General features: G+C 45.3%; 1 protein-coding gene across 5 annotated transcripts in view; it reads right to left on the reverse strand.

Annotated features, from left to right (window-relative positions):
- Positions 1-26,893, reverse strand: part of LOC138515801 (broad substrate specificity ATP-binding cassette transporter ABCG2-like) — a 647,435-nt gene that overhangs the window by 118,003 nt on the left and 502,539 nt on the right. For all 5 annotated transcript variants that reach the window (XM_069630535.1, XM_069630533.1, XM_069630536.1 and 2 more), the window contains one exon: positions 26,008-26,255. In XM_069630535.1, coding sequence (XP_069486636.1) covers positions 26,008-26,255 — 248 coding nt within the window. The remainder of the gene's footprint in view (positions 1-26,007; positions 26,256-26,893) is intronic.

Raw genomic sequence — 26,893 nt, forward strand, 5'->3', positions numbered from 1 at the left:
AAGGGGTTATTGCCCAATTTAAAAGGTACCCACTTTATCTCCCCAGAGATTGAGGGAAGAGTTGACCCTGTCATGACATTCTAATTAGCAAAGTGCGGCCTGGCCAACTGTGAGAGGCCAGCACTTAACTTGTGCGCTATCTAGAGGGTCATCGTGATATATGGGATAAAGTACCACTTACCGTACGTTATAAGGATATTTCAAGTCACTGAGGAGTTCCGCGGCCAAATAGAGCCACGCTTGTTTTTAAGGTTGTGGCACTCCGAGGTGACTTGCAAATATTCTTTTTATGGACGGACGGTTATTCCTCCTATCACATGGACACACGCTGTCATCTCCTTTACTACCTGGCCTCTTGCTTTATCGAATGTAAGATATCTTCCATTTGCTGTTCCATATTATTCATGTAGAATGTGTTTGGATTTAAAAAAGCTAACTTGCAGCTTCTAACGTGTTCCAGAAAAATAGTTTGAGCAGTTTAATAAAATGAATCGAAAATCTTTTTTCATTTTGTGCTTTAAACTAAGAAAAACCATGAAGATTCTTGATCACGTATTCAAATCCAGAAGTTCACAAATTAAAAAACTTACTATAAACAGTGCCTTTGCAATTATTGCCTGCAAAGTGCCACAGGAAACTAATTTACAAGCAGGGAATTTGAAAAGCTTGATACTGCTTCAAGTCCAGCAGTGACAGCTAGAGTTCTGCTCTGTGCTGGTTTAAGCAGCAGCCATTGTGACGTCACAAATCAAGACTAATGACGAATTACATAACAGTTGTGAATTCATTTTCTTGTTATAGGTCAGTTTTGATGTCACAACTAGCCTGCAATAAGAACATTATTTCCAGGCTTTTATATGCACATTGCAGGCTGCCATGTATTAGAAGTACATTGAGAATTTCTATGACAATTTAGATATGAGAGCGCAGATTCACACAGTGCCATCCCAGAGGGCCTGCAGGTATTTTATTGGGGGGGGAGGGGTTATTGCCATTTGTATCCCGGCCTGTTAGACCGGGTACTAATAGCATTTTTTTTCTGTTCCCCGTTTCGAAAAAGAAAAAAAAAAGTCTAATAAAATGGCCACTGGGAATGGGAAAACATAGTCCGTTTTCCCTCGTCATGGTGGCCATCGCGAGCGGACGCGCTGGGAACAAAAATGTTCCCAGCGCGTTTGCTCCCGAGAAAAAGAAGAAAAAAGAAGGTAAGTGGGGTTGCGATGGTGGGGAGGGGATAGTTTGCAGGGGAGTGGGGTGGAGGGGAAAAAAAAACATACCCGAGTCCACAGCGGGGGACAAAGGCAGCCTCCAGCCGTGGGGAGGCTCGGAGCGGGTATTGCCTCGTTTTGAGCCTCCTCATTGGCCAAGGGGCTGTCACGCCCCCCGCCGGGAACAAACGCAGACACATATGTGCGTACGAGGGTTTCCCGGCCGGGGAATGCCCCGGCGAGGACCAATCAGAATGTTTATTACATTCTGATTGACCCTCGCTGGGGATTAATGTTTTATACTACATGGATGTCAGCCGTTTATTGTGACAGAAGATTTCCATGTGTGCAAGCTATGTGACCTGCAAGCTGTAAACGCAGGACTGCAACAGGGCCATTCAACTACTGAGCTACCGTAACAGCTCCTGAAAGATTCCAAGTTCCTAGAGAATTCCTGATCGGTAATGCGCTGATAGGGAATGGAGGAGTGTGGGGAGCAAGGAGCATCATTTGGGACTCAAACTGTTTTCACAACAAGATGAAATCCGCACTCATCGCTCCCCAGGACACGAGAGACAGGTGCATGTCTGACCAAAGCTAGGCAATTTTGGCACTTTGCCACCACAGGTTGCTCGTTCGCGCTTTGACTATGAAAAAGAGACTAACTGAGAGGAAGCGTGGACTGGAGTTACTGCTCGCAGGAGCGTGCATTGCTGACTGAGTAGGGTCGGTGGAAGATATAGGGGGTGGGTGGGAAGCAGGTATGGCCTTAGGCATGGGCCCCCAGGGCGGTTACCCAGGGAGTCGAACTAACATTTACATTCGCCGCCATAGCCTGCGCCAAACCAGCATGGAGGAGCCTATTAAAAGCTCCTTTGTGCTTGCATGGAAGTGATGCCCCATGTAAAATAAAAGCCCCCCCGATACTGGCGCTTCAGTCACACCCTATGTAGCTGAAAACCCACCCCTCCTGTGAGAGGAGCTTTTCACTTAGTTTGGGGGCTACTGCCATGCAAGCATAGGGGGGGAAGCTGTTCTATTAAAAAGGGTGCCGCTGCGACGCCATCTCGGGGGAGACTTTCAAGGGCTTACCCTCGCAGGCATGTGGAGGCACCTTATTTAAATGAAATGTGTCCTGCTCCCATGCTGGCGTCAGGCACTCTAGCCCAGGAGCAGGGCGATTTTCACTTGAATAGGGCATTGTTGCCATGCCAGCACGGGGCAGCCTTTCAAAGGCTTCCCTCAACTGCCGTGGTAGTGGCACCCTATTTAAGTGAACAGCTCTCCACTCCAGTACAGGAACAGAATCTTTTCACTTTAATAGTAAGCGTGCGGGAAAGGGTGCAAGAATTGCCTGCTCCTGCCAAAAGACCCTGACAGCTGTCCCGGCATCGAGGCCACACCCCCTGCATCTCAAGAAGCCCAGACCCTTCCCACAGGCTGAAGCCCGCAGGAAAGGGTGCAGGTGTTTGGCGACCATAGGTAGAGGTGGCTGTGAATGACTGTGGAGTACATACCAGGGAGCAACAACACGAGAAGGTGCTGATGAGTGGCTGATCAGGTGAGGAGCAGTAAGGCCCACTGTGGTTCTGACTGTTGGTGCCTTAGTAAAATCTTTTCATCTCATACACCACTCCCGCATCATCCTGCAAGGGCAAGAGCAAGCAACACCCACCTCACTAGGTGCTGGCATGTGCATTGAAAAGAAATAACCCCCAAGTCCTACAAGAATCAAACTTAGCGATGAAGGCAATTAATCAGTTCCTCTGAACCAATTAGTACACGTGGGGACTAAAAACCTGGATAATAAGGCAAGGGACCACCAGCAAATTGGCAGCAGTAACAGAACGGCCACCTGCAGCTTTGAGCTCCAGGAAAGGATCAACTCTGCAAACAATGCCACATCTGAAACTGAAATGACTGAGGGCCCATCCAAAGGGCATGTTCAGCGCCTCAGGTGGACATAACCTATGAGCAAGGGGAATAGAGGGTGGAAATGGAGCCACCCCAGCCTTTCCAACCATTGAGGCTTCAATTACCAATAAGCATCCGCCAAACAGCTACATCACCCTGGATTGTCCCCTAGATGGCCCCTCAACCAGTACTGACAGAGGCAATGACAATTCAGTGCCTGGGACTGCGTCTTTGTCGATGGCCACAGGCCAGAACCCTGCAACCAATTAATCACTATCCTGGGCACAAGTGGGGACGGGGCGAGGGGGTGTTGGCCATCAGTCCCTTGAGAGCTAATAAGGACAGGGAGATACTTTACTCACGGGGTCCCCAACTTGATCCAAAAAAATGTTAACAGTACTACCAGGATACATTAGCCCCACAATACTCACGGGAAAAACATACATTGAAGGTGCTGAGGACAATGTGTGCACTGTCACTCACACTAGCATATCCCCTTTGTATACTTGTTAATAAGAACTAACTTGACATGTGTGTTGGGAGTGGCCCGCTGCTGAGCCCCAACACCCTATGTGTACCCATTTCACACTGTCCACTCACTCTGCATATCACTGATCCCATTGACAGCAGGGCGCGTATGGCCAGCGAATGTAAATGCAGCCTCATTTTGGCTCCCATAGCTAAGGGGCAACAAAAGACCAACGACAAAGACTCAAAAAGGTGGGCATGGATCCCCTCCACACTGGCTCACTACACTAGAAAATAGCAACCAAGTTATCGGCCACAAGTTCCAACAGAGAACCATCTAAGGGGATAACGGTCCAACAAAAACTTAACATTGGTTCTTGGAACACAAGAGGCCACATGCACCTTACGCAGACTAGCGAGATCAACAGAGGCCTATTTGACCTCCTAAGCCTACAAGAGACTTGGCTCCAATTCCCTCCTGGTACAGATGGCTTTGAGACTCTACTCTCTCCAGCATACAAAGGACCAAAAGGTCGCACGACATCAGGCCCTTTAACAGCAGTCCGTACAGGAGGGAGCCTGCAAATAGATCGAAGTCTGGTATCATCTTCCGCAATCTTGCTAGAATGGGATAAACAGAGGCAGCCATCAACGAGTACAAAGTGTGACCTTATACTATTACTCAATATTTACTGGAATCCTATGGTGATCGCCACCAAAGACTTCATAAACGACGTTGAAACAATCTTAACGGAAGCAACAACCACCTATAGCATGGACCATATCCTGATATGTGGAGATCTAAATGCCATCTGCCCAGATCCAGAAGGAGAAAACAAAGTGACTTCAACTAAAACCAATCACAGTTTACAGGCGAAGAAAAGAGGCCATGTATGGTCCGACTTTATGGACTCCCGCGACTTGTACAACCTAAATTCACTAGACAAAGCTTCCCCATCGGTTCCGACCTGGGAAAGCGAAGGTCTCAAAAGCACTATCGATTACATCTTCGCTTCCAAGGAACTGTATTAATTAACTGAATCATTCGAGGTAATCAAAACTACTAGAAGTGACCATAACCTACTAACAGCAACATGGGCTTCATTCAAAGACACGCTCACGGCAATGCCGCACCAGGTGGAAACAAACTCACAAGGAAACTGGCTAAAATTGACAAAAGAGGCAATCAGCTCCATTATGACTGCCTATAATCAAAAGAAGAGCTCAGAAACCGAAGAACAGAGACTAGCTAGCCTGTATTACCGTCCGCTCCTCGTCCCTTATTTACACCAAAGGCCTATAAGAAACAGCACGAAAAACCTGCACCTTCACAAATTCAACGAAGAACTAAGGTTGAGGAAAGCCAATTTAAGAAAAGCCTCAAGACGTGCACAAACATATCCATCTGGGGAAAACATAGCCCTTGCTCTTGAACTAAAAAAAGGCTACAAATCGTGGTTAACATGACCCAGAGACAATGCTACGGGCAGTCTGTAATAGAAATTCCAAAGTCCCTAATCAAAAGTACAACAACTTCAACAGACATGGTCATTTCAAACAGCGTCAGTGAGGAAATTAGGGTGTAACAATACACTAGCCTATTCGAACAATCAACTTCTAGAGAACCAGAAGCAGCAAACCACGCTGAGTGTGACTGGACAGTTACATTCAACAAATCACTAATCTTACGAATTTCAGGACTGGCAAAAAGAAGCAAAAACAGCAGATCTGTTTCAATATGGCTTTGAAAAGAACCTTAGCAAAACAGAAAGGTGATGGCTGGAAGGTTTTGAATAAATCATAACCACTGGCAAAGCTCTGGGCAACCCTCCAGAACATCGTTTTTCAGCCTGCCAAGCCATTACAGAAGGGGAAAAACCATATGCAAATCAGGCTTGGTCCTACCCCCAAAGGGGCAGTCCAGCCCGAACTGCTAGGTCACATCCCTTCTGCACGAGACCACAAGCATCCCCAGACATGTTTCAGCCTTGTTGGGCGTCATCAGTGAGGAGTAGCTTGGGTCTCTAGGCCCGGCAGACTCGGGACCCACGTCTGGGCATACCCGTCCCACTCGGGGTGACTTTAGCAAAACAGAAAGGTGATGGCTGGAAGGTTTTGAATAAATCATAATCACTGGCAAAGCTCTGGGCAACCCTCCAGACCATCGTTTTTCAGCCTGCCAAGCCATTACAGAAGGGGAAAAACCATATGCAAATCAGGCTTGGTCCTACCCCCAAAGGGGCAGTCCAGCCCGAACTGCTAGGTCACATCCCTTCTGCACGAGACCACAAGCATCCCCAGACATGTTTCAGCCTTGTTGGGCGTCATCAGTGAGGAGTAGCTTGGGTCTCTAGGCCCGGCAGACTCGGGACCCACGTCTGGGCATACCCGTCCCACTCGGGGTGACTTTAGCAAAACAGAAAGGTGATGGCTGGAAGGTTTTGAATAAATCATAACCACTGGCAAAGCTCTGGGCAACCCTCCAGACCATCGTTTTTCAGCCTGCCAAGCCATTACAGAAGGGGAAAAACCATATGCAAATCAGGCTTGGTCCTACCCCCAAAGGGGCAGTCCAGCCCGAACTGCTAGGTCACATCCCTTCTGCACGAGACCACAAGCATCCCCAGACATGTTTCAGCCTTGTTGGGCGTCATCAGTGAGGAGTAGCTTGGGTCTCTAGGCCCGGCAGACTCGGGACCCACGTCTGGGCATACCCGTCCCACTCGGGGTGACTTTAGCAAAACAGAAAGGTGATGGCTGGAAGGTTTTGAATAAATCATAACCACTGGCAAAGCTCTGGGCAACCCTCCAGACCATCGTTTTTCAGCCTGCCAAGCCATTACAGAAGGGGAAAAACCATATGCAAATCAGGCTTGGTCCTACCCCCAAAGGGGCAGTCCAGCCCGAACTGCTAGGTCACATCCCTTCTGCACGAGACCACAAGCATCCCCAGACATGTTTCAGCCTTGTTGGGCGTCATCAGTGAGGAGTAGCTTGGGTCTTTAGGCCCGGCAGACTCGGGACCCACGTCTGGGCATACCCGTCCCACTCGGGGTGACTTTAGCAAAACAGAAAGGTGATGGCTGGAAGGTTTTGAATAAATCATTACCACTGGCAAAGCTCTGGGCAACCCTCCAGACCATCGTTTTTCAGCCTGCCAAGCCATTACAGAAGGGGAAAAACCATATGCAAATCAGGCTTGGTCCTACCCCCAAAGGGGCAGTCCAGCCCGAACTGCTCGGTCACATCCCTTCTGCACGAGACCACAAGCATCCCCAGACATGTTTCAGCCTTGTTGGGCGTCATCAGTGAGGAGTAGCTTGGGTCTCTAGGCCCGGCAGACTCGGGACCACGTCTGGGCATACCCGTCCCACTCGGGGTGACTTTAGCAAAACAGAAAGGTGATGGCTGGAAGGTTTTGAATAAATCATAACCACTGGCAAAGCTCTGGGCAACCCTCCAGACCATCGTTTTTCATCCTGCCAAGCCATTACAGAAGGGGAAAAACCATATGCAAATCAGGCTTGGTCCTACCCCCAAAGGGGCAGTCCAGCCCGAACTGCTAGGTCACATCCCTTCTGCACGAGACCACAAGCATCCCCAGACATGTTTCAGCCTTGTTGGGCGTCATCAGTGAGGAGTAGCTTGGGTCTCTAGGCCCGGCAGACTCGGGACCCACGTCTGGGCATACCCGTCCCACTCGGGGTGACTTTAGCAAAACAGAAAGGTGATGGCTGGAAGGTTTTGAATAAATCATAACCACTGGCAAAGCTCTGGGCAACCCTCCAGACCATCGTTTTTCAGCCTGCCAAGCCATTACAGAAGGGGAAAAACCATATGCAAATCAGGCTTGGTCCTACCCCCAAAGGGGCAGTCCAGCCCGAACTGCTAGGTCACATCCCTTCTGCACGAGACCACAAGCATCCCCAGACATGTTTCAGCCTTGTTGGGCGTCATCAGTGAGGAGTAGCTTGGGTCTCTAGGCCCGGCAGACTCGGGACCACGTCTGGGCATACCCGTCCCACTCGGGGTGACTTTAGCAAAACAGAAAGGTGATGGCTGGAAGGTTTTGAATAAATCATAACCACTGGCAAAGCTCTGGGCAACCCTCCAGACCATCGTTTTTCAGCCTGCAAAGCCATTACAGAAGGGGAAAAACCATATGCAAATCAGGCTTGGTCCTACCCCCAAAGGGGCAGTCCAGCCCGAACTGCTAGGTCACATCCCTTCTGCACGAGACCACAAGCATCCCCAGACATGTTTCAGCCTTGTTGGGCGTCATCAGTGAGGAGTAGCTTGGGTCTCTAGGCCCGGCAGACTCGGGACCCACGTCTGGGCATACCCGTCCCACTCGGGGTGACTTTAGCAAAACAGAAAGGTGATGGCTGGAAGGTTTTGAATAAATCATAACCACTGAAAAGAACCTTGGCACATCTATTAACATCATGATGATCAGTATTCTAAATGCGAGAGCCATGGAAGGACACCCTGCAACATTTATAGCCTCCATAGACTTGGTGCAAGCATTTGACCGTGTAAACGGAAAAAAAACTGTGGGACAAACTGGAAAAATCAAGATGTCCACCTTCCATCATAGCACGAATTAAAGCTCTCCATAGCGATACCTCGATGAGAGTGTGATTAAACGCAGCCGGCCAGCCTTCAAAGTCAATAAAGACAGCAAGAGGGGTCAAGCAGGGCTGCCCTCTGGCTCCAGCACTGTACAAAGCTTACCTGGCCGACATCGTGGACTCAGAAAATGACACCCATTCATTTCCGCCCACAATAGGGGAGTCTAAGGTTACAAGACTTCTCTATGTGGACGACATAATCCTCTTGGACCAAACGGCTATTGGCCGTGAGCGCAAATTAGACAGTCTCTAAGCCTACTTAAAGAAAAATGACTTGGATCTCAACACAAACAAAACGAAGATCATGATCATCGAAAAAACTAAAAAACCAACAAGAAGGCTTCATTGGTTCGTAAATTCAGAAAAATTGGAAACCGTAGAAAGCTTCACATATTTGGGGATTAAAATCTCCCGAAGCAAAATCGAAATCACCATGCAGGAGCACCTTTTTGCAAGGACAAAAAAACTTGCAGCCCAAGGTTTGACTCTGGAAAGAAAGTTTTGCAAATTCTCACTTCTGGCAGTAAGAAACTTTTTCAAGGCAAAAGCAATGCCTGCAATCACCTACGGTGCAGAGGCTATGCCTCAACTTCCATCCACATTATGGGTAAAACTTGAGGGTCTATTCTGGCGCATGGTATTGAATCTTCCATCTTCGACTCCTGTGGCAGTAATTAGACGAGAACTGTGCCTGTCTTCAATGAAGTCTGTGGTCGAGAGGAACAGTCTCCTATTCCTGGGGAAAATCTTAAGAAAACCTTGCCCGAAAATCCTAGAAATCGTTCATAAGGAAATGATGAGTGAGAAAAACCGAATGATGACTGCTTGGTACAAAAACCAACTTGAACTGGTGGAAAAGATCAGCTGCTCACAATGGACGTATCCCAGAAAAAATCAAAGACAGGTTGAAAATCCAGGATATGATCGAAACATTTGAAAGAGCAAGCGAGTACACATCTTCAGCACAATTGACATTTAACACACAAAAGGTGGACGAGGTCAGAACATATCTGAAGAAATCCCCAGACAAACAATTTCGAGCAATGTTCTTACAAGCTCGTCTAAACGTTCTAAAGAAGAACAAAATCCTGTTTTTCAGGAAACAATCTAAAAATAACACCTGCCGTTACTGCAAGGGCACAAATAACATTGAAACAGTGAGACACCGCCTTCTACTTGGCCCAGGAACAGAAACATTAAGATCTATCTACCTCCCACCACACAGACTCAAATATCTGACATCAAACGAAGAAGTCTGGTGGAACCAGATGATGAGTGGGTACTCCAAATCTCTGACCACTGCAACAGCCAAATTCTTTCAGTCTCTGAATCTAGACGGGGAGGAAAAACTTTTAACCCCACACAAAGAAAACAAAGTAGAATAAAAAGAGACACAAAACCACGACCAAACCACCACAACCACTCAGGTCGCATTTGTAAAAATTGTTAATCACAATTAAACACACAAAAAATAAAAAATAAAAAATGCAGCCTCATTTTGTCCGAGTTAGCGGTCATAAAGAGGATGATCCTCGCCCTTGTGGAAGCACTTGGGAAAGGGGGAATGGTGGGGGGGTCCCTAACAGGACTGATGACACCTCCGGGGCTCATAATCCATCAGAAGAGATAGTCCATCACAATCCCACAAAAAAGATGTGCACCACTAAGTAGGGAACAGGACCTTTCTGTGTAAATGAAGAGAGAAGTGACCTCAATAGTCCACCGGCCAACAAGGCACCCCAGGCCCCACTTCACCTTGGGCCCTATGCCCCCACCTCAAGAGAATAGAACCATGTAGTGCAATTGCCCGAACAGCCTACAATTAGGTGTCCAGATCAAGTGCCAAGTATCGATCCAATCGCAGACAAGCAAGCTGGCAGGACTGGCCTTTCAGCAGCAAATCATGCCCCATATAGTGCCAGCACTAGGGCTTGCAGATCATGGCCCGCCCAAAGTATGATAAATAACAAGGTGAGGGGAGATCCATGGTGGGTATAGTCTTTCTGCACAAGGTACCCAAACTAGCCCCACACCATCTGGAAACCAGGGGTGCAAGTATAAACAAATGCACGCACTGGTCTTGTGAAGTATGTGGTTGCCTGTCCGTAATTCGAGAAGCCATTGTAAATTGCACCATACTGCACTGTAAGGGGGAGAGCCGCTATGACTTCCTACGGATGGAACTCAGGGACCAGAAAGCAGCCAATTGCATTCTGGGCATCAACACGAGACGCTGCCCAAAACGTATCAGGACGACTGAAATGTGCGTCTATACTCAGTACAAGAAGGACTATATTCCTGAAAACAGGCCTCAGTATTCTGTACTAACCGGTGCAAATGGAGAGCCATTGGGGAAAAAAGACCTGGGGAAGGTCCATATGGATAGGGAACCTGGGACCTCTAGCCAGCTGGAAGATACATTAACTAAGATATTTGCCCGTTGGCCAATGGTTGAGTATTGCGGTCTTGGGGTTGGAATTCTCACATTATGACATGGAGGGATGCACTGCCATTGATATTTGTTTATTATTTTGTTGTATCTGTTAGGATGTACTAAAGTTACTGATTGATTGACTTGAATAGGTGTCTGCTGCCACTCCAGTATGGGGCAGCCTTTGAAAGTCTTCCCTAAACTGACGTGGTGACGGTGCTCTATTAAAGTGAAAAGCTCCATGTTTCTGTGTTAGGGAGGGGAGTTTTTCACTGGAATAGTGCACTGCTGCCCAAAAATAAAATACTCTGGGCTCTACATTTTCCCAGGGGGAGGAGGAGGCTGGTGCCAAGGGTCCTAGCTAAACCATGCATTTTGCATAAAAGCAAATTGCATTTTAGGAACATAAGCCTTTCTTATGTTTGCAAAATGCTCTTTGCGTTTTTGCAAAATGCATGATTCAAATTTAAAATTGTAGGCATTCGTATTAAGAATTATAGGGATTCAGCAGGAAATCCTTTTGAGTGAGCAATGGAAGTTGGACTCTGCTGTTTTCCTTGGTCACAATACTTATCATTAAAAAAAATGTCTGTAAATTGGATGATCTTTTGAACAGGATATGGGGATGGCTGCTTCTGCATTCAGTCTCATGCCAAGACTTCTGAAGCAAGTCTGGGAGTTTCCTGGGTCAGCCCTGGTTGTCAGGACAGAAAAGCATCCTGTGCTGGGAGCTTTTCTTTTTTTTTCTCCCTAAGCTGACACAGTGGTGGATCTAGCCTCCAATTTCGTTTTGAAGGGTGGCTGGTTGACAATTTTGAAATCTAGTCATTATAGGGATAGAGTATTGATATCGCCAGGGGGTTGGGAGAGCTTCTGTTTGTTTGTTTAATATTTGTAAAGCGCGCCAGACTCGAAGGTATCAGGGCGCAATAGGCATCAAAATGGTTGTTCAGCTTAGGTTACATTGCTGTGCAGGTACATACATTTTATGCAATAAGTTGTAGATAAGGCAATTTGTATAGAATAAGACTAAAAAGGCAAGCAGATTGCACAATTACACAAAGTACACAGTAAACAATATACACAGTATGTACAGATAGAACAGGAATTACATAATATGTGTGAGGGGAGGTCACACATGTTATGTATTATTCCATGTCCTCTGCCCCTAGTTCTTAATGTGTGTGGGTGTTCTCCAAGACTCGGCCATGGCACCTATCTTTGAGCCCCGGCACTTATTGTCTCAGAATCATTTAATTATGAAGTGGTGATAGTCAGTGCATCCATCACCCACAATGAGCAGGTGCAAGCTGCAGTGTAACCCCAAACATGTCGACACTGCGGGGAGCAGCTATGGGTGGTGGTGGCAGCAGGGGTGCCCACCCACAGTGTCACAAGAGTGGTAGAAAATATTTGGGCCTGGCACTTATGTTTTTACAAATTAAGCACTGTCTGCCATTGTAGGTTTGCTGCTGCTGCCATGTTAATGAATGTTTAAATGTAAATAAATAGTGTGCTCTCAGAGGCGAAAAATCTGACAGGATCTTGGTAGCACCTTTTTCCCATCTGAGCCCAGGGTTTAGCACTCAGATATCAGGGCTGAGTGCTTCCGGTTTCCTGTACCCTCCTCAAAGTGGGAGGCTTACGCCCTCCAAAAGCAGGGGCTGGCACCACCCTATTTAAGTTACAAGCCCCCAGCTTCGGTACTCACATTTTGTTTTGGCCGGGGTGCTGCCAGAGATAAGGCCATCCCTAGTGGGAAGCTAATTTCAAAATTATGTTTGGGGTACCGTTGCCTACTTACCTAAAGCTAGGAAAACCTTCTTGCATACGTTACCTACAACAATGTTTTGATGGTGGAAAAATATCAAATATGTCTAATTTCAGTGGGTGGACTTTTGCTCCACAGGAGCGCATATCTTAACCTACAATGAATATATAACATACAGAATGGGAGGCAGGTATTCAGCGCGCCACAAGGTAATTTTAGCCGTATGGCGCAAACATTATAATGGAGGATGGATTTTCCTAACGCAAATTCCAATAGGTGATTTCCCCGGTTGCATGACACGAGCCCCAACTTGAACGGGATTCATCTACTGGCATATTCGCTGCCCCAGACCAAAGAGCCGAAAGCAGGGTAAAGCATGCCTGTGCTGTTGAACGCCTTTTGGAGAGGTTGGCCTTTGGCCAACAAGTGCCCATTTCAACTGATGCAGCCTTTAGTTTGTGAACAATGATGCCTCCTTGGAGAATATGTGCATACCAGCAGTCCCATTGCAGCTTCCTACTGTGGTATACAGGGAAGGGCGAGTGGCTGCAGATTATCAAGGGACGGGTTTATTGGCCTCTGCACAGCTGAACAAAGAAAGGCAGACCACGGTGAAGTGTGGGTGACTTGGTGACAGCCTCCTCCTCCCTCCCCCCAAACCCCAAGGTGCAAGTCCCAAAGCAGGGTCTGCGGCTGAGTTTGGGATGTCAAGCCCAACTTGTCTGCTGCAGTCCAAAGAGCAATATGTACGTTTCCACACACTTTCAGCGTTGCTGCCTGAAGGTGGCGTCCAGCTCTTTTGCTTTGTTTACACCATGATTGAATTGACTTGCTTGTTATGATATGATAGGTTATTTATAACGCGAAGTTTCAAAGCGCGGACCCGGGGATCGAACCTGTGATGCTCCGTGTCGTCTTGCTTCCAAGGCGAGCGTGTTGTCCCGAGTGTTAGGAGTCAGAGCAAGGAGCTGCATTTTTTTTGAGTAAACAGATTTTCCGACGAGAAAGTGTTGCTGCTGGCAGGAAAGGTTAAAGGCGCACACACAACACACTAGGGCAACCGGGACATTTCCTAACTAAGTAGGACTCAAGATCATCAGTAGGGGGTATTTTATTTCTTAAAATGCATGGCTGCACCTCCCTACACTTTAATACTTGAACATTCTTTCTTGCTCTACTAAAGCAGATGATCCAGTCATTGATACGCATAATCATTAGAGAATATGTCTGGCTGAAAAAAAAAAAAAAGAAATCGCAATAATATTCAGCTTGTGGTGTGTTGAAAAAAAATGTAATTACATATTAGGTATTTGTGTTTTTTTTAAATTACAGATTACTTCACCTTTTCTCTATATGTTTCTAAAACAATAGTTAAAGACAACTGCTGGCCATTCATACATCTAGACCCGAAATTCTCAGATGTTAAACATTCCTTATTAACCCCACATTTCCCGAATCTCAGGACTCTTAACCTTACAGTTGCCGGATATGCTATAATACGACGTTTAAATGTATTGATCTGTAAATTGTTGTCACACAATCCACAATCACAAAGCGCAGACGGCCTTTTAAATATTTAAGCAACTGAATACTTTACGCGGAAAAGCCATTTTGTGGTTAAAATAATAATACCATGCTGACTGACTCTTGCTATCCTCTATTATGCTCGATCAGCACACACAATAAACATACTGTCAGACAGTTCAGAAACGTCGCAGAAAACCATTCCGAATGAAGGCCATTCGAGAAGCGAGTGATGGCTTTAAATAAGGTCCCCAGTGCCAACTAGGTTTCCGCTTGTTTATTGCCTCACACCAGTGGTGGAAATGGAAAAAATGTGGTGGGGGATCCCACAACACAAGGGCCCGGATGGGGGAGGGGTTCGGGGGGCGAGGGGTGTGTGGTCTAGAGGGGCGTCTCATAGTGGACATCCAACAATGCTGTAATACGTTAAAAAAAAAAAAAAGCGACGGCAGCATTACCTTTTACCGCCGCTTTGGCACTGGTGTGTAATGCACAATGCTCGCGAACATTGTGCATTACACAACAGTGCCAAAGCGGCGGTAAAAGGCAATGCTGCCCGTCTCGGGCGCTATATATATATATATATATATATATATATATATATATATATATATATATATATATATATATATATATTTTTTTTTTTTTTTTTTAAGTATTCCAGTGCGTTTCATGGTCTTGGGCGCCTGACTCTGGCCGGATCTCGAGATCCAGCTCCGGTGCCGGATCTCGGATCCGGCTCCATATCTGTTGCCGGATCCCGGATCCGCCGAGAGCCGGCACAATGACCAGCACTGCCTCACATGGCAAACACTGTGACATGACAACGCAAGTGAAACGTTGCACTAATGATGTCACTTATTACAAAAGAGTAATCCGGTTACTGCTGCTATAGTGTATTAAGGACTTCCTTTATAGGCTTGTGAACCGATATTAGGGCTGTAATGTATTGAGAAAATAATTGACAGTGTTTATAGTCATACGACCACTGACAGCCAGAGGAGTTCCGTGACCACGAAGAGTAACAATACCAAAGGTTGCATTATTCTTTAAGTTCACTGAACCCTGCAGTGACTTGCAATATACTGGCTGCCTATGAGTGGGGGTAGTTTATTCTCTAGAAACGGCAACATCACCCTTACCACCCACCAGGTCCCTTAATCCCTGTGATGCAGAACATGTAACTGTTGCAGGTATGCAGAATAAGGGGAACATGTGAAGGTTTGGAAAATGGTTGTGTGTCAGAAAATATCCTGAACTGAAAGTGAAGTTGCAAAAATTAAGAGGTGAAAATAATGCATTTTACTTTATTATACTTATGTACAAATAAAGTACTCATTTTTTATTGAAAGCAATGAAAACAGTTCAAATAAAGACATTTTAAATAAAGAAAGTAAACATATCTAAATATACCATTTTATTTTTCCTAAAAAAAAAAAATCAAATTGTGTGCCCATCCATGCATTTGTTTTGAACGAGAAACTTCATCCTAGCGCCCCATCTAAACCTTTTACTGGATCATTTGCACTGATTTCTGGACATGAATGCATGCCATCTGAATGAAGGGACACAGGCAGCCCAGGCCCTTAAAACACCATTGCAGCCCTCCTGTGATCTGATCACATGCTCTGAACCATACTCATCACCTGCAGTATTTATTTACTTGGTCTATTTTATGATTTTGTTTTTATTAAATATTAATGTCGGGATATTTTTTCGTTTTCTTCATTTATAGCTTATTTTCGGAAAAGGTATTTTTACATCTTCATTTTTAATATTCCTAATTTTTGTAGAGTTCTTTTTTAATGTATCTTGGAAAATACACCCAAATACACAGCTTCAAACACACTACGCGCAGGTTACTAAAATGCATTTGCAAACCTTTGTGGTGTAGAGTATGTTGTAAAAAGCCGATCGATTCCTACTATTCTGCAATATACTCAGACAGTGGTCTAAGAAAACATACTACCACGAATGTCTTCTCATGAACTAACGACTGAATTGTCAGAGAAGGCTGGTCCAGAAAAAAGGAAATTTAAAACTTAGTCACGCCATTTCATGTTTTAATGTTTCAAGACCATTGCCACCCAGCTACAAGAAAGGATCACGCAAAACAATCTCCTGCAGGACTACACATCTGGAACCAGAGCACAAGGCAGCACAGAGAAAGGCATCATTCAAGTTATGTACTGCAACTTCCACACGGTGGGCAATGCGACCCACGGCCCATTCATCCTACGCAACATCTCTGCCACATCTTAACCATGAAGGCCTTCGTCAACATCCTCGCCACCCACAAGAGGTTCAACAGATCAGTCCTGGAGTGGTTTGCCTCCTACATCTCCAACAGACACCACCTCATCCATTTGGCCCCCAACAGACCCATGCACCACCCAGTCACCTGCAGAGGTCCACAAGGCACCATCATGTCGCTGAACATCGTCAGCCTTTATTTGCAATGTGGGGTGTAACTCCTTGCCAACACCAAAGTACAGAAACACCACTACGCAGCTTTACCTAAAGATCAACTGCTGCATCCACAACATCCATCACCTCAAGCATTGTCTCGCTCTCTCATCCAAGCTTGGAAGCCAAGCCCCTACCTGGAGCTCAACCCAGCAAAGACCAAATTGCTTCTCCCCTGAAATATCACCGAGCATGCAGAAGTCCAGAAAGAGCTTACAGACACAGAACTCAACCGAGTCAGCACCCAGCTCTCGCCCAGAGCAAAATCTCACAGCATGACCATCAACTCCAACCTCTCGTTCAAAACACAGCGGCAAGAAGACCCAAACAACATGGCACCGGCTCATGCTCCTCTGCAAACTCAAGCCCTTCAACCCAGCCACCAAGTTTCAGAACAGACAGCCAGGACCTGAAGACCCCACTCTTCAAGAACATGCTGCCAATCGTGGATTGCTCAACTTAAACCTACTTCTATTTCTCCCGCCAAAGTTCCCCTTCCCCTGTCCATCGTAGTAACTTCAGAGCAGCCTCCCACACTGTGTACAGGCTGGCAGCAGGGACAGTGACATCACAACTCAAAGGTGATATTGCCTTAAAGCACGCTGCCTCTGACTGAGGACTTCAACTTGGTCTCCAGAACGTGTAGTGTTGCCACTTCACAACAGGCGAGTCGTAACGTCACAGACTGTAGCAGGTATTTGTATAGACATTAAGGGCTTGCATGTATTCACTTATATTACATTAAAGGTGGGAAAAAGCGATGGTTCATGCTCAACAAACTGAGCGGTATATCGCATGGGAGTACCAACTTCGGTTGGGTGATATTGCATGTAAACATGTTCTACGTAAAGCACTTTGGCGAAAACGCAATATTAAGAAGACATCATTACATGCCTTTCGATTGTTAATGCTGGCTAGCATACAACTTGCTGAGAGAAGTCCGATAAACTCCCGGGGGACTCATTGGGGGAATGCATTATTAACAGTAATGATTATCTTGTCCCCATATGGAAACTGGAAAAACGGTGCAATCGTTTCCCTGCCCAAGAAGGTTTGGGAAGCGTCACTGCTGGAGAAGCAATGCACCTGTTCCAAGAACAGTCACGGTGTCCGCAGGTTAGGTAACTCGCCAATAGCACAAGCTTTTCATAGCGTATTATTAAAATGTGTACTTTTAAAATAACCTTTTTGCTGCCAGTGTCTTCTGAAATTGCAATTCTGTGTGAGACGTTATATAAATGGACACACAAACACACGTCACACGTGGCCGAGAGCTGGTATAACTCATGGTTAATGGGGAACTTCAATGCTATTTTTTTTCTAAACACGTGCCACGCCCCCCAGCGCACATCCCTGGGCCATTTCTTTACTTAAACTTTGGGTTGGCACTGTACCAAAAAGATTCATGGCCCCTTTCGGTATTCAGTCCTGCCATTTGCTATTGACACTGTTGGTGCTTCCGGCCGCTCGTGCCCAGGTCTGAAGATAATTTCCTACCCCAGTTAGCTGCCTTTGGTGGGCACTACTGCACCGGGAGCGACATCACTGGAGAGGTCAGTGAATACATAAGAAGGCAGAAGTAGCCGAGCGCCAAATTAAAGGGGAACTACTGCCCTGGAATGAGGCCTAGGAGCAGACGTGATTGAGGGTGGCAGAGGCTCATCGGAGCTCCCATTTAAGTAACATGAATGCCAGCATCACAACAAGAACACCTCTTCTTTCTCGCTGGGCACAGCTTAAGCTCAACACATTTTTGCAGCTTTTTCATTGCCAACCCTCCAGGACATGCTTATGTCAGCTGGTGCTGAATTCTAATTTGATCGGTTTAGTTTGTATTGTTGGCAATCTAAAGCAGAAAGGCGTATTTCACAAAAACAGTGTGGCGATTTTTTACCCTGAGCACACACAATTACACAGTAAATAAGTCCGCAAGTGCTTTTTAAAAGTGTTGAAGTCAATATATTCATATCTGATGCGAATGTGAACATGCGCTCATATATTGTACCCAACATAATAGAGCATGCCACTTTATTTCCTCGTTAAGGCCACACAATACTGTATTAAGGGAAACAATCCAGAATTGTTCAGTGTCAGGCGCTTTAGTATATTGACACCACGTGGACTTCGTTTTATTTGCTCAATTAGAAACCAAAATATTCCTCTTGTATTTCTTCCCTATTCAGGCAATATTTGATTATAGGGGCTAATTTAGTGCGTTTGTATATGCTGCCCCTATGCTCCCCAATTCACACTTTCACCATGCAGGTGAGTTGACTGATCAATCGGCACAGTCGTGGATGCCACACATTTTGCTGGTGGAGTTGCAATTTGTAAATTCAAATAATTTCAACAACCGCTGAACCTAAATTCCTTTACAGCATCTGTACAGCATCATTGCGCAAACAGTCACCATTGACGGTGGAGAACTTCTGAGTGACTTTTCTATTTGTCTACCAGTATCGTCACAGGTGTTTTTCAATTTGTGTATGTAGACTGTCGCCTTTTTTCTAAGCAAGCAGGCAGAGCAAAAAGCGCAACTATCCTAAGTTTGATGAAGGCCAGGGTTTAAGAATCTGTAGAAATTGTCTGACTGGTAAATTGTGACAAATGAACCTTTATAATGTAGTACCATTACACCTAAATCATGTAAAGTCCACAGATCCAGAACATGTAATCTTTACAGTGAGTTGCCTCACGTCTCTCTGGAAGGGGAAAATAAAGACGCCCGAGTTGGGTTTTTTTTTCTCTGACCAGAGGAGGCCCATTTCATCACTGTGAGCACTGTACCGTTTTCAAACTCTAATTGGAAATGTTTTTGCGTACACATTGTATGCCCAGGATACATGTATACGTATATATCAGCGTGTAAGCAAGTAGAGATGCCAAAATGGTTCGGACAAGGAAGGGTGATAAGGAGGGAGGAGGGACCGGACACCCCATAACAAAAAAAGAAAGATCAAAAATAGCTCGACCAAATTGTAGATTTTCAAACATGAGTCTACTCAAAAAAGAACCTTGATCTGTCTGGATTGGTCCTCCTGAACCTGTACTATTTAATGGAGTTCACAGTTCGATCTCTTTTGACCTCATTAGACGCTCTCACAGTGTTTGGTTGCCTCCTCCGACTCTGGGAACGTTCCTTCCTGTATTGTACGTGCATCCACATGTGGAGAGGATGGAGGATTGTCATCTTTATTTTGAACGCCTGTAAGATAATGCTTTTCACTCATTCATTAGACACATAAACCTGCCTTGTGGCGCTGCATACGCATTCACAATCATGGGAAGGAAGGAAGGAATAAACATGGTGGGTGGTGGTGTGATGCGTTCAGAACTGTCCATCTAATATTACAACAATTGTAGTGTTAAATACACACAGTGAGGAACGCTCTGATCAGCCATAGTTTAAGAGGCCTACCCACATCTTAAAATGTCGACTGGCTGGACAATGTTACCGTTTACATTCAGTGTGTAACTGCTTAGAGAATTTAATTCTAGTGAAACAAGGGCTGTGATAAGTTAGGACTCAAATAATTACATGGGATTGAGCACAAGTATTTAGATTTGCTGGATGTATATTAGAATAATTAATCCACAAAAAATGACATGGTGGTGTGATCCCCTTTTCATTTCTACAAGGGCTACAAGTTATCCGTACTCTCACTATCCTTTGCGGAAGTTCAGTTTAACTCAAATTCTTATAGGCTTAAAATACATTTTAGATCACATAATCTTCATCAATATTTGAAAACAGTGATTTATAAACCTCAAGTATTTAGCTAAGTGGATTCCACACAAAAACACATCATGCATTGTTAGATGAAAGCATATGGCAAGCTATGAGATGCAGGCTGGATTACTGGGCTAATCTACCTAATTTAGATCTTAACAACAACATTTCTTATGAACTAATAAAACATTTTTTAAAAATCAAAGCAGAATGGCGGCATCAGGCAGCTCAGAAAAGCATTAATGTACGAAAGAGAAATGTAAAGCCGGGGATAAACCCTGCTGCCTTAGCAAGAGCCAGGGCGCGGACTAAATACCAGTGGATAATTCAAGTAATAAGACACTTGCAGCAGAAAACAAGGATCATATCAGAGCCCTCTGGAGCAGGATCAGCAGATGCGGTGTAATGAACTGAGAGCCACTTTAAGGAATGCGTTCCACGTCCAAAGCTAATGAGGTCAAGGAGACAAGCGGGGCTATGAGAAAAGGGTCAGACCAATTAACACCATAAGGCTTAAGGGCCTTCGAGTGTAAGGCTTGTCACAAGGTCAAGCATTTACAAAGCAATCATGGAGGATATCCAGAATATCAAAGGGCACCGCTAAGGCCTTTCGAGCTCGAGGGCGTTTCACAGGGTTTACTCCGACACTGATGGGATACTGACCTACAGCAAAGAGCTAATAGCATCTATCGAAGCAATCACGTCTGTGGAAGCGGCTCACGCTGTTTTATCAATCATTTCCAAAATAACTAATGTCCCAAATCCTTACAATACATTTGCAGAATACCTTCAAATGCTGGCAAATAGACCCTATACTTTAGCAAAGAGATTTGATTATTACAAACCCACCACAACCTTACAGGTGTGACAATTGATGAAACAGGAGAGGCATAGCTGCAACAACCGACAAAGTAAAAAGGCTTCTCAGAAAAAGTAATGCCAACATAAATGCGATAGAAGGAAGGTGGAAAAAGGAATCCCAAGAAACTCTGGCCAATGTCAACAAGCCAATCCAATGATGAGAGGAATAATTTAACATCCTTGTTAGTAAAGTTGGGCCGAAACATTACACAATATGAATTGATTGGTTTGGGGAGTGGGAAGATGATATTGGGTAAGTTCTAGTTGACACATTGCAAACCTGCTATATATATATATATATATATATATATATATATATATATATATATATATACATACATACATATATATACATACATACAATTTGTTCATATTTGAATTTGGGTTTATACAGCGCAAACCTAACTAGGAAGCAAAGGAGCAGTGTACAAGTCAGGTGAAGTTGACAAAGGCCGGTGGAAGCGGAGATTACATATTCTAGTCGCTTGGATATCCCATACCACTGGGGGGTATATACACCTAGGAGTAAAAGGTCCCAAGTGACCCCTAGGTGTTCTCCAAAGAGCAGGGTCTGGAGTTCCTTCCTGAACTGCAGGAGCGTTGGACCAGTCTTGATTGCCACCAGGATGGTGTTTCAGTGGGTTGGGGCATAGCAAGAGAAGGCCAGTTTCCTGGTGTTCTATTTAAATTCAAGTTTGTTTGCAAGACTTGCAAATATCTGGCTCCTAGATGAATGTGTCCTCCTTGAGCCCCCAGGTTTTGTGGCTAGCTAGGCTGGTGCTCAGGAATTAGTTGCCTTATATCTGATTCAGATAGTTTTGCAGTGTGTGGATTGGAGTTTTGTGAACAACTCGGACGGGGGCAGCGCAAATGTGTGAGGCTGGGACCTCAGTATGGAGGGTGCTCCCTCCATCGAGAAGTGAGATTACCAGAGCATGGACCATGATTCTGTTTCCTTGGGTGTGAGGAAGGCTTTCATCTTCCAGAGGAGAGCTAGCTGATACCAAGCAGTTTGACCTTTTCTGTTGATTAGTTGCCATACAGATATATTGCTGTAAATTAAGTCAAGTGATTTGGCACATCGGGCCAACTGAGGTGTGAATGCATCAACGTGCATGCCATTCAGCCACCATTGGATGGCCTCCTGTTGAATCGGATGACTGAGTGGGAATGAGTGTCCGGTAGTTGTTTGCAATCCAAGCTTGAATGGAGGCGTGGCAGTTGCTGGAGTGTGAAATTTCTTAAACACAATTTAATTTGAAGTGAGTATCATCAGCGTACTGGTCAAATGATATATTAGGGTTGTTGAGAACCGACCGGTGTGGTTCCAAAATAAATGGGGAGCACATTGCTCTCTTTTGAACACTGAAGTGACTAGGTGATGGTTCGATCTGAAATTACTCATCTGTACTGCTTGGTATCTATCCAAGACATAGGAAGCAAACCAGTTGAGGTCTGTGCCTGTGAACGCATTCTTTCTGCGCATAGTGAAGTGGTCGACCTTGTCAAAAGCAGCAAAGGTCAAGGAGAAGCAAGACTCACCATCATCCATGATTCGGGGAGCATCGTCTATAACCTGCATGGTGGCAGTTTCTGTGATGCATCTGGGTCTAAACTCAGATTGGTAGTCAGAGAGCAGGCCATATTGGGTAGTACAATTGTGGAGTGTGTTGGCAATTGCCTTCTCAGTAACTTCATCAATGAATAGAAGGCTGGTGATCAGCTAGTGGTTGGCAAATCCGCCTGCGTCTAGAGTTTTTATTTTTTTGAGGATTGGGTGGATGAATCCTGTTTTTAAGGTGCTTGGAAAGAGGTCCTAGTCGTAAAAGGAATTGACTATTTGTAGAGCGCTAAGAACACATCCTGACAACTTTCTCATGGTGGCTGCAGGAAGGATGTTGTCTTTGTTTGAAATAGCTTTTTGTTACACAAGACCATCAGATAGGTCCTTGTAGGTGAGTAGTGTGAAGGTTGTCTAGGATTGTGTTGCACAAGATGGGATTGGGAGCACGGGGGCCACATGTTTTGACAAAGCCATATGTTGTCTGATTTTACCTATCTTGGTAATGACGTTTTTAATTGCGTTACATTTTCCTGTGGTACTAGGGATTATTGGTTCAGAGCAGTGTTTGACGGCCTCAAGAGGGTTTCTTTTGGTGGCTGCCTCAATAGTCATGGAGTAATGCAACATTTTAGCTTCAGCAAGGAGTGCCCAGACAGTACTACCTAATACTTTTAAGGTGAGATGGTCCTTGTGCTTGTGTTTGGCACCAAAATGTGTTATTTTCTTGAATAGTGCATTTGTCAGCCAGTTCTTGTGTAAAAGGGGGCAGAGGGTTAAACCCTGGCATGACTTTGTTTTAGGGGGCATGTATGTTTAACAGTTCCTTCATAATTTGATTTAAGTTTGACAATAATGAACTGACATTGGGGGTCAGTTGAGCTTACTAGCGTCACAATACTCTTCTGATGATCCCAAGGGAACATAGTTAATGAAGTGGTAGGAAGACAGTGGGCTTCCCCCTGCCCCGTAGTGGTCAGGAGGTATGTGTAACAAGGATAGGGATGGCATAATGGTCTGTCCTGTCAAGTGGGGTCTGGTTGAGGCATTTTATTTATTTATTTTATTTATTGTACATTTGTAAGGCACCTATACATCAAAAATTGTGTTTCAAAGCACCCACAGGGGAAAGAGGAGCGAACATGGGCACAAAATGCAAAAAGAATAAACGCAGATGTACAGGAAACAGGCGGTCCTATTAGGCCTTGTAAGCATTCAGAGCGTGTAAGTGCAGGGAGAGACAGAGGGACAGGGAAGGGGTAAGTGCCAGATGTGTGCAACAGTAAGTGCCTGGCAGAGATCGCTTAGTACAGAGTGACCACCTGCCTTTAGTAAGTGGAGACCTGTGAGAACACAAGCCAATAGGTGCCCGAGGCAAGTACTACGATGGGGCGGTAGGCTGAAGGCGATTGGGAGGAAGGCCGGGACCCAGATGGACACATAATGTCCCAGGCCACTAATCTCAGCGACTGTGTGGTGTTAGCACGGGAGTTGGGGGCTAGGGGTGGAGGAGCTGAAGAGGTAAGTTTTGAGGAGTTTCCGGAATTTGAGGAGATCTGACTCAAGATGGAGAGGAGGGGGTGGGGGGGCTGTTCCAGAGGAGGAAGCCAGCCCAGGAGAGATCTGCCACCAGCTCGCTGCTTAGAAAAGTGCCTGATACACACAGAATTGGAGCCGGAGGAGCATAAGGATCTGGAAAGAAAGTATTTGGCCAGAGCAAGTTGTAGATAAATTGGTCCTCGGCCCAAGACAGCCTTATGGATGATGCAGGGGGATTCGAATTTGATGCTTGCAGCAACCAAGAGCCAATGGAGGGAGTTTAGGGCTGGAAAGATACGGTCCATGGGCGTGAGGCCAAGGATAAGTCTTACAGCTCTATTCTGGACAAGCTGGAGGGGGCGGATAGAGGAAGGGGGTAGATTAAGAAAAAGGCTGTTGCAATAGTCAAGCCTAGAGAGTACCAGAGCTCTGGAGACGTTGAGCTTCTGGGGAAAAGTGAAGAAAGGAAGGAGACCTCGGTGGAGCTGGAGTTGAAAATGGGCCTACTTGGCAAGGTCCAAGATGTGAGTGAGGGAAGAGACAGAGGAGTCGAAGATGACTCCAAGGTTTCCGGCATCAGATGCAGGAGAAGAGGGAGACCCCATAGAGGGTGGCCAGAGTGAAGGGAGGAAAGAGGGAGATACAGGAGGGAGATACAGAAGGGAGATACAGAACAGATTAGGTTGAGTATGTTTCCCAGTGATATATCGATCAGGCTCAGTACATGTTTTGTGTTCATGGATTCTACGAGATGATGGAGAGCATCCCTTGTGCTTTTGGTGTCTTAGGTTCCTCTTAAGATTGATCATAAAAGAAGTTTGTTGTATGTGTGGTTGATGACGATGTGATTAAATTAGAGATATCATGGAAGGAATGACCCACACCTGTTAGGTGAGAGATAGATGAGATGTAAAGTGGCGGTCTGTCTGTGTGATAATAGTATCAAGTGAGGGGGCTCAATGCAAGTTTATATGAGCCCGGGTCGAGAATGGTGCACCCCCCCAGTTAGATTTGTGAATAACTTCCACATCCGGTACTGCCTTCCTTGTGTGATCAGCATGTTGAATGCTGTATCCAGCTGGAAGAGGATTACAGACATGGGAGGAGGTAGAGGAGTGCCATGCTTCAATGACAAAGATGGCATTGAACTTGTGTGTGGAAGTGAGGTCAGCAACGCCAGCATTCCGAAGGATGGCGGAGTGAGTGCTGATTAGTATCAGGCTGTGCGAGAGCAGCAGGGGTGGTGATAAGAGGGATATTGATGAGGTTATGAAGGTTCTGAGACCCGGCAGATCTATGAATGTTGAGGGGCCTGGGTCCTTGTGAGCATCGGAAATGTTATGTGACTGTAGGAGATAAACAATGTCCCAATGATGTGGACCTAATGCAAGGGTTCTGGCCTTTGGCCCTGTTGAGGCCCTAACAGGCACAAACAGGTGATGTCCTTGTCTTTATCCTTAGCAGAGGACGAATATGATTAGGACTTCTCGGGAGGGCTGAATATAAGGAAGAGCAAATGGCTCCAAATTGGCTAGTGGGTTGGAGGGGAGGAGCTGGATCATTGACCAGGGCAGTCTTCTGAGCCAGGGGGACGAGCACTGCAGGGGAAGGAAAAAATACCAAGCCTTTAAGCAGTTACCATTTGGTGGCAAAAGCTGGAGAATGTGGATTCTACGCCACATATTTTAGGGACAGGTAGATAATTTGTTGTAATCACAAATTACTTCTGGACAAATACTCATTCCTTCTCTAAATCCCAGTTTCCCAGATTCCAAGATCCGCAAGCTAGCCATTGGAATGCCTCTTCACATTAAGTTTATTGGATCAAAGCACATTTTGGAACTGAACGGACTAAAAGGACGCAGGACCAAACTAATATCATTGAAAAGCTTAGCAATGTTACCTGAGCTATTGAAGCTTGTGGGTTCCCCAACAGGTTTTTGATTGTACGCTTGGACACCCACTTCATCTGGTGAAAGAACGAAGTGCTGTATGTTATCTGTCTGGTAAATATGGTAGTTTTCACTTTTTCCCCTAGCGTCAGCTTATCCAGTTCAGCCTTCGTTTCTTTGAAGTCATCAGTGTTGTGATACTCCTCTGCTAATTTCTCCACAACGGTCTTGTCGCCACCATCATGTTCTTCAAGTTTATCTTTGCGTGAAAGAAAAACAAAAGGAGATATTTATTTTCAGGATAATTCATTTAAAGAACAAACTACATCAGGTAGACATCGTAGCACTGTGCAGAAATTTGAGAATTTGTTTTACACTGAGGAAATGCATTGTTAATTTTATTAGGGAGGATACATGAGTGCAGTAGGTCATTTAGGACAGGCATGTGGTAACAAAACAGAGGAAGAGCTAGCAGACAGCCATGAGAGAATTCAGCGATTGTTCGTGCACAAGGGAGGCAGCATTCAAAGAATGTTTTCAGAGCACCAGACGGAGGTAACCATGTATGCTACAGATTTCAGATTTAAGAGTTCGACAAGAGATTCACAATATCGCAGAAGGAAAGATTGTTTAGGAATTTATTTTCATGGGAGGGTGTGGCCTGGAGTCTAGACGCCGACTTAATTTGTCTGAACCTGGGACCATCTGAGATTTTTGGGTTTGTGAGCAAAGTTTAAAGAGAATCGCTGGTTTTAAAATGGAGTCAATGAGGTGTAATTAGGCTGGGAGTAGTGTGGCGAATTGTAGATGTTGGTGAGGCATTGTGGTTTTAAACGGAGGACAGAATTTAGTGAGAGTAGAGTGGATCTCTGACAATGTGGCAGACCGAAAAAACAT

This window comes from Ambystoma mexicanum, chromosome 6q (genome assembly GCF_040938575.1).
Source record: "Ambystoma mexicanum isolate Mex_15411 chromosome 6q, UKY_AmexF1_1, whole genome shotgun sequence".
NCBI lineage: Eukaryota > Metazoa > Chordata > Amphibia > Caudata > Ambystomatidae > Ambystoma > Ambystoma mexicanum.